This window comes from Zophobas morio, unplaced genomic scaffold (assembly GCF_036711695.1).
Source record: "Zophobas morio isolate AGI-343-1 ecotype UQ-CSIRO unplaced genomic scaffold, CSIRO_AGI_Zmor_V1 ptg000169l, whole genome shotgun sequence".
In the NCBI taxonomy this organism is placed as follows: Eukaryota; Metazoa; Arthropoda; class Insecta; order Coleoptera; family Tenebrionidae; genus Zophobas; species Zophobas morio.
In genome coordinates this window covers 8,154-16,245 of record NW_026972273.1, presented here as the reverse complement: position 1 = coordinate 16,245, position 8,092 = coordinate 8,154, and the positions used below count along the sequence as shown (strand labels likewise).

Genomic DNA, 8,092 nt, shown 5'->3' with positions numbered 1-8,092 from the left:
TATTAATAAAATTGCCCAGGTTTAAAGTTTTTTTAAAAAATAAAGTATTGTAGAGTTTCTACTGCAACTCGAAAGGAAAAAACGTGCAAATAATTGTTATATAGTAACGGGGTTAAACGATAATGCCTCTATCATACAATATACGAAACCTTATAATAACTTTTAACTTGTTACTATTGTAAAAATAAAAAATATACTATGTAATTTTTTGCACAATAACTTTTTTAGTGTAACTATTAAATGTTAACTACAAACGAAGAAAGTCCAGTAGATTTAGTCACAAGTAAGGATGAACTTGTTTCCCAGGCACCAACTCCTATTGTATTTCAGTGTAAAGTAAGAAAAAAGGTAATAAGTAAAATTTTCTTTATTAATTTTTTTTTTTTTAGAATTGCCGTGTAATAATTGGTGATTCTTTTCAATGGGTTTCTAATAACGAGACACTAAATTTAATTACACTGCAGGGTTTAAATTTTTTTTTAAAAAAAATTATTTTTTTCTTTTAACATAATACTTTATTTTCTTGAATTAGCATTATCTCGGGTTGTAGAAGTTTCTAATATTATGGAAACTTCTCGAGATGGTGAGGATATTGGAAGGTCCAACTCTAAAGAAAAAGTTATAACAAATTTTAATTCTTTATTTAAAAGCCACCCTTATATAGTACTTTTTTCGTGCTAAACTGTGGAAAGTGTCGATCGTTTTTAGGAAGAAAATATATAACATCGTCTCGAGAGTTAGATTCTCTTCGTGATTTGTATAGTTTAGATGTTTCTGCTATTGACAGGTATATTATTATGTGAGTAAAAGTTTATTAAATTGTTTTAAATTTTTTTTAAGATTTCAAATTACTCTTTTTTTGTTTTGTTCTTTAATTTTTTTCTTAGATTTTAGATAATTTTTTATAATTTTGAAATTAATTTTTTTGCTGAATCCTTATTTTATTTTTTGTACTCTACATTTTTTTTTAATCCACTTATTTGGAAATTTTTGAAATCTAAAAATTACATTTCTACTAATTATTAATGTTTTATATTATTTATACATTCTTTATATAAAATTCACTGATATTTATTAAACATTTAATATTTCTGGAATTTTAATTTTATCGAATTATAGCATATTACTTTGTACTCTTCATATACATATATTATCTAAATTTTCAATAATTTATAATTTAGTTACCAGCTTGGGACATTTCTAATCGAAGATGGGCAACAGACGAACTTTAAAGCTACGCCTTCTGTTTGTAGCCTCCACACGCAACAATTGAAGGTAACTTTTATTCTTATTAATCTAAGATTATAGTTATGAAATTTTTAAGATGGAGCGAGTCCTTCTTACTTTAAACGAACGCATATCCAATCTTAAAGAAAAACTAGAAAAACTGAAATCAACGGGTTTACATTTTATATATAAATTTCAAATTTTTTATTTAAATTATTTATAGTGGAATTACGTCGAAGCAAAAGAATTAGTTTAAATTAAAAATTATGCGAATGCTAGCTAGAATTTTCTACGGAGCCAAAATTTATTAGTAATAAAAATTTTACTTTTTTTGTAGTCACCTGCAAGTATTCTAGTTAAATTTCAAATTCTAAAGCGTATTAAATTACTTCATTAGAGAAATAATTTAAAAGTTTATATTTCAATATGAAATTTTAAGCAGCGTTAATAATTCCAGCTTAACAAAAATACATCGAAAATATATTATTGCTTGAGTCTTTTTGTAATTTTGTTCGGACTTTATATATAAATAGAAGTTATAAAGATTTTATTCTTAGAAAATAATTTACTATAATATAATACAAATTTTGCACGCAATGTAAAATCTGCTATAAAAAAAGCGAACAAGAAATTAATATTTAGATTTATAAGATCCTTTATTAAACTTGAATTATCCGCAAGGAATCCGAATTTGATTAGCTTAAAATAAAAATATTTACTTAATTTATTCTTTTTTGTAAATTGTTACGTTAATCTAAATTTTAATTATCGTGCTGAAAACCTTGTCTTATAAAAGGTTTCCGTCTAAAAAAAACGTGGTAGAATCCACTTCTTTTTTTAAAAAAAAGAAATTTGCTTAAATTAGTAAGAAACTGTTCACAATAAATTTATATTTGAAATGAATAGATAAAATTACTTAAAATAATGCAGATGCTACTGTAGTGGTAATGATAATTCATTCACGACTGTAATTATCGTGTAAAAAAAACTTGTCTTTAAAAAGTTTCCCTCTACGTCTTTTTTTCAAAAAGAATAAAACTTTTTTTAAACTAAAAAATTCCACAATCAATCTAAATTTGAATGATTAGAATAAAATTATGTATAAGAATGCACATGTTATTGTAGTGGTGTGATAAGTATATCAAAATTTTTTTATCTTGTAGGGAAACTTGTCTCCAAAAATAGTTTCCGTCTAAAGTCGAGGTAAAATCTATTCCCCATCTTATTTCTTCAAAAAGAATGTTTAAAATCACGATAAATTTAGATTTTAAATTAATAAGAATAAAAATAAGTATAGGAACGAAGATGCATATGTAGTAAAATTGCGACATAATTTTATAGTAACTTGAATGTCGACGTACAAACGGTTGTAATTTCTAAAGAACTGCACTTCCTTAGTGAAGTGGCATAACCATAAAGCGTCCTTATAGCGTCCGCCTGAGCCTCTCGGACTACCCAAGTGTACAGGAATACGCGCATGAAGGAAAGATAATGGCCTCGCAGTATCCTAAATGGTCGTTGGAATATTCCTGGGATAGACCGCTTATAAATGCAACCACGCCTTCCTCTCTGATTATATCCCCTTGAACATTGATATCATATACTTCCAACCCGGGCTTTCCTTTCTGGGCGCTGTTTCGGCAATCCTTGATAAGGAACTTTAAATAACTAACTAGGTTGACAATTTGAATACTGTGCTTGCCTCCGAAAGAAGACGCGAGAAAAGGGAGATAATACGGAGAAAGATCGAATAGCATTGGCTGGGTCTGTAACAATAGCTTCCCGGTGTTCTCGTACGAAGTATCCGAAGTGCTTGACATCAGTACAAGGCCCGGCATACTGCTGATCGTGTTATTCTTGCCAGAAGTTACGGGCGTTACTATACCTGTCCCAAATCTATTAAATCTGTTACACTAGATACTTTTGAAGCTGTCGTAATTGCCTGATAAATCCTTTACGTAAGAGTATGAGAAATTTATTTAAGTTTATCTTGACATTCACCAAAATTTCGGCAGAGACTCCGCAGGAAACGTAGAAGGGCACCCAGAGTGTAAGTTTAGAGGCCCGGGCTTCCTGGCGCAGAAGCTTGAAGGAAGCAGGGTCTTGAGAGAGAGAGCCTTCGGCGTCGACTTAGAGACCTGCCGAGAGCAGCAGAATCTCAACCTGTCGTCGAAAGAGAGGAGGAGCAGTCAATTTATAGTTTATTTTATATATATATATGGTATTCTTCATGAGCAATAACAAAACCCTTAACTGCTAACCTATCTTCCCTTCGTATATTGAAAGATGGGCGGTTTTTTAACCACCAAGAGATTAAGAAAAACAAAAGGAAGTCGCGGGGCGTCGATATGGAAAGTAAGACATTTAATTATAGGATCGTTCATCTTATACCAACTGAGCTTCTAAATATTTTACAAGCTTCTGCGATGTATAGTTTCATAGAGGAAGGGTATTTATACCTTGGTAAGAAATATTACTTTATTAGTTTGTTCAATAGTTGTTTATTTCTAAAATCATATCTAAAAGTATGCTTTTTATTTTACGGATATTAAAAGCTTCAGTATTAAAAAAGCGTTTGTGTTTATCACAGCAAAAACTCTTTTAAAACATTAGGAATCTTTTAAAGTTTTTCGTTTTTATAAACAACTAAATATAAAAGTTTTTCAATGATTCTCTAAAAATATTAGCAATTCTATTATTTTATTAATTATTCTTTATTTTATAATTTTTTTTAAAAGTAAAAAATGTACCAAAAATTAATTATAAATTATACAAACCTAAAAAAGTAAATTACTCTTGACTTCAAAATTTGTGAATTCTAACTATCTTTCAAGTACTATCTTAAATAAAAAAGCAAGAGTAAAATAACACAAATTGAGTTTTGTTAGCAGCACTACAAAGTATAATTTTTTGTAGCTTTTCATAAACTTCCGGTTTAGCAGAAAAACTGAGCGGATTTTATCAACTGTTTATGTGTTCAAAGGCAGTGGTCGACTCGTGCACCCGCTTCAATTTTTTTGTTTTTCGTTGTTTGCTGTGTAGTTGGGTTTTGATGCGACTGGTGAGTTAATGATAACCAAATAAATATACAATGCTTTCTAGTACTTCAACTTTCCTTTATTATATCAGTTTATTGTCTATAACATACTTTATATTATTTATTTGGGTTAAAGGTGGGAAAAGTGGACTAAAAATAGTATATACTAGTAAATAGCACTATTGCATCAGTGTCCTTTATATACCACTATACTACCATAGAACGAAAGTAAGCACTTTCAATAAACGAATGGCAAGTTAGTTAACTATATAATACTTAGCATTTACCTCTCACTATGTATAATAATACAAAAGTACTTATATAAAAATCAGTTTTAAGCTAGCGTGCCGATCCCTAGGATAGTACTATTGAAGTTACTCATAAAGGTAGTTTCTTAGCTGTGCGAAACAGAAAACAGTACATCAGTGCTTTCGTCCGAAACTAATCACCTCTAAATATGTAGTACATTTCATAACCGAGCCCAGGCTAAGATACCTTTTATCAATAAGACAAGATAAGAGGCGAACGCCTAGCCCAGACCCCTGCCGGTTAAATGACAATTTATACACAAATGAAAGGGCGGATGCAATATGGCTAGTATTACTTTACTGTCTAAAAGTAAGTGTTCGGACTTACAGCCTGTGAAATCAGCACAACGAAAATTTAAAGTTATTGTTACATTAGTAGTATACGAGTAATACTGAGGCAGAAGTCCTCCATATACTTATATGGTGAGTCTAACCCTCTAACGGGCCTGAAAACTCGTCGATTATATATTTTTTTTACCAAAAACCGAACATATTGTTTTAATTTAGATAATTTTTCAAGCAATGCAGAACAAAAGTGAACCAAAAAGTTTTATTTTACAGCCTTTAAATTAAAAGTAATATAATTTATTTTAATTATTTATAATTTATCGCTTCTTAAAAGTCACTGCTTTATAGACATCTCTTTAAAAAAATTATCCTCCGTGAATGCCTCGCATTGGCCAATCAACAAAAATCTTAAACAGTTTTGAGCCGCTGCCGTCACGCTTTCTCTTTCAGAATCTTGAAAGTGCTGCCCAAGCACGCCTGTTCCTGCAAAAAGTTAGTTAATTAAAAATTGAAAATATATATAAATTAAAAAAATGAAAAAGCAACCACTAAAGATCCCACCAATTTCTGAATTGACATGAAAAACCGCTTCTAATTGGCGCTCCTTTAGGTTTCGATCTTCAAATCTGTTGGTAGATAATAACTCCGCTATAAAATCTTCAGCAGTTTCAGCAACTTTATTATAAAAAACTATGAAAAAATTAAATTCTTTTGAGAATTTTAGCACATACGAGCGGGCTCAGCACGAATGCGCCTCGCAAAGTCGAATTCGTGGGAATCGTAAGTCTCCCACAAGCTCGTATCGTAGTAAAAGCGAGGCCCGCCATGAAGAAGCAGGCCGCGCGCTAGAAAAGAGAAGCTAGTGCAGAGAGCTGCGAGAAAAAAAAAACTTAATTTTAATTAAATCCAAATAAAATAATCAAAATAATAAAGATTTAAATTCCAAAATACAAAACAGTAATAAATTAAATTTTTAGATAAAAAATGGCGGCGGGCCCGACCAGTGTGCAACGTGGAGTGCGGGGGAGACTCTATAAGGGCCTGCAGCGCTAAAATTTCAAGCTCAAAGTCATCAAAGTTCTATTAAAAATAAATAGTTATAAAATTTTTATATAATGGCTTAAATAAAATCTAAAAATAAATAAAAATTCATAAATTCTAAAGTTTTTTTTTACAACATAAAAGTTTAAAAAAATTAAAAAAAGTAATATTTTTGAAAAAATTAAAATTAGTAAAAATTATTAAAATTAAGATTTTTTTACAAAATGTTTAATTTAAAACAAAGTAAAAACCCTAAACCAAAAAAAAGAATCTAATAATAATTCAAATATAAAAATAAATAAATTTTATGAAAATCTCAGCATAAAAATCAAAATTTTAGTAGAGAAAAATTAAACATTTACTAAACATAGATTTTTATTTAAAAACGGAGCATTCAGTAAAAAAATATATTAAACAAAATTCAAACAAAATTCAAAAGAAAAGAATCAAAAAAATCAAAAAAAAATTCAGTACCGCCCACACGGCTGTGCGACGTCGGTAGTCACGAAGAAGACAAATCTGCAATATGCAAAATTTTATGATCCGATTAAAAACATTTAACCAAATAATTAAGTAATTCAATAAAATAAAATAAAAATTAGATTTTACTATAATTCAATTAATGTAAAATTAAATTTTACGAGCTTCAGAAACAAGATCTTGTCATTTTGCTCCGCAGCGTTCAATCTTTTTTCTAACACCTCGCAAGCGTGGAAAAACCAACGCGTTTTTCCTGCAGAGAAAAAAAGAATTAAATTTAATTAATTTTCGGATAAAAAAAAATACCAGCGAGTTGCTTCTGAACAGAGAAAAGAGTCATCTTCTCATTTTCAGAAACAGCAGAAGTTAAAAAAAAAGGATGCGACCCGAAATAAAGGGTGCAGGTCGTTTTATTGTTTCTATCAACTTTTTATAAAAATTAAAAATAAAATAAAAAAAATTTGCCATTAAAAAATTTAATACCAAGCTTACTGCAAAGGGAAGTACAGTGTGCAACGTAAAATCGATTATGGATCTTAAACATTATAAAATTTATTAAAAACACTAAAAATTAAGCAAAATCAACAACTTTTTCGTCTCTAGAAAGAATCTCGATCGCCCGATCACAAAGAAGTTTCATTGAATCTGGGCAGAAATTGCTTACCGTCACTACCAAATCAGCATTCCACTCCCCTAAAAATAAATCTTCAATAAATGAATATTTCATAAATTATTAGAAATCTCATTAAGACCTTTTAGAAAGGTTTTCTTCCAAAAAGCGCCTACGGGAATGCACTATTTGGTAATTTTAATAAAATAAATTTAAAAAAAATTCATGACGAACACGAAAACCTCTAAAATTTGTAAAGGAAAATTTGTAATTCCAATTAAAGAGATGAGAAGGGAATAAACAGATTCAGGAAATTCAAATTTTTTTAAAATCTTAATTAAAGTAAAAGTGACGTGAACATACAAGTAATAATAATATATTTAAAATAAATAATTATTGGAATAAAGTTAATGTCAAGAAAAAACTTTTTAGTCACTTTCGAATAACTCATAACAAACTTTTTATAGCATTTTTAAAAAATATTATTCAGTATTTAAAAAGACTTGTTATCTACAAAACAACTTTAGTACTACATTTCCGTTTAAATCTAAATAATAAAGTAAAAAATATAACAACTTCAAAACAATTTTATAAAATTCATGTAAAAAAATTAAATTATAAGAAATTACGCCTTCGAAGGCAACATTTTTGTAATATATTTGTAAAAAGCTGTTCGCTTCATTGATGATGCAATTTGGAATTTGACCAACTTGTGATCCGTTAAATTCGCTTTTATGGTCGCCTGCAAAACTTTCCACTTCAGCCAAAGCGTTATTAATAGTGCATACGTGGTTTTCAAACTCGACATCTTTACCAAAAGTGTAATAAAAAAATACTGATTAAAAACTCCCAAGTATATCATAACAAAATAGTATCAAAATAAATTCTAAGTAGAAAAATTACGGTACAAGAGACTGTAATTATAGTAATTTATAATCTATCCAACTCAAACCCACTGAAAAAAATCGAACGCAGTTGTTGCAGAAAAGAGACGAGGAAGCACTGTCACGGCCAAAGCAGAAAACTTTTTCTTTAAGTATTTTTTTGTGTGAGAAAACATCTTGAAAATGCTTTTGGTCTATTTACCAGTTAAAAGTTTAA

At 29.1% G+C, this 8,092-nt stretch overlaps 2 protein-coding genes across 2 annotated transcripts; one reads left to right on the top strand and one right to left on the bottom strand.

Annotated features, from left to right (window-relative positions):
• Positions 1-225: 225 nt before the first annotated feature.
• LOC135145665 (protein Mis18-alpha-like) lies at positions 226-1,502 on the top strand. Its single transcript, XM_064077787.1, has 7 exons — positions 226-336; positions 390-465; positions 533-599; positions 665-787; positions 1,182-1,275; positions 1,325-1,400; positions 1,451-1,502. The coding sequence occupies exons 1-7, from the start codon at positions 241-243 to the stop codon at positions 1,486-1,488; spliced, it is 570 nt and encodes a 189-aa protein (XP_063933857.1). The 5' UTR covers positions 226-240; the 3' UTR covers positions 1,489-1,502.
• A 3,692-nt stretch (positions 1,503-5,194) lies between these two features.
• On the bottom strand, positions 5,195-7,838 carry LOC135145667 (uncharacterized). The gene is made up of 12 exons (XM_064077790.1): positions 7,621-7,838; positions 7,234-7,323; positions 7,134-7,176; positions 6,971-7,074; positions 6,865-6,916; positions 6,688-6,807; positions 6,543-6,634; positions 6,376-6,420; positions 5,862-5,940; positions 5,592-5,732; positions 5,407-5,535; positions 5,195-5,343 (listed from the first exon to the last, which is right to left on the bottom strand). Exons 4-12 carry the CDS (start codon positions 7,019-7,021, stop codon positions 5,195-5,197), a joined length of 858 nt encoding a protein of 285 aa, XP_063933860.1. The 5' UTR covers positions 7,022-7,074; positions 7,134-7,176; positions 7,234-7,323; positions 7,621-7,838.
• Between the last annotated feature and the right edge of the window lie 254 nt (positions 7,839-8,092).

Coding starts and splice junctions, on each gene's coding strand:
- LOC135145665 (XM_064077787.1), top strand. CDS start 241: ATGTTAACTACAAACGAAGAAAGTCCAGTAGATTTAGTCACAAGTAAG. Junction 1,276..1,324: donor TCCACACGCAACAATTGAAG/GTAACTTTTATT, acceptor GAAATTTTTAAG/ATGGAGCGAGTCCTTCTTAC. Junction 1,401..1,450: donor AGAAAAACTGAAATCAACGG/GTTTACATTTTA, acceptor AATTATTTATAG/TGGAATTACGTCGAAGCAAA.
- LOC135145667 (XM_064077790.1), bottom strand. CDS start 7,021: ATGAAACTTCTTTGTGATCGGGCGATCGAGATTCTTTCTAGAGACGAA. Junction 5,941..6,375: donor GTCGCACAGCCGTGTGGGCG/GTACTGAATTTT, acceptor TATTTTTAATAG/AACTTTGATGACTTTGAGCT. Junction 5,344..5,406: donor AATTGGTGGGATCTTTAGTG/GTTGCTTTTTCA, acceptor AACTTTTTGCAG/GAACAGGCGTGCTTGGGCAG.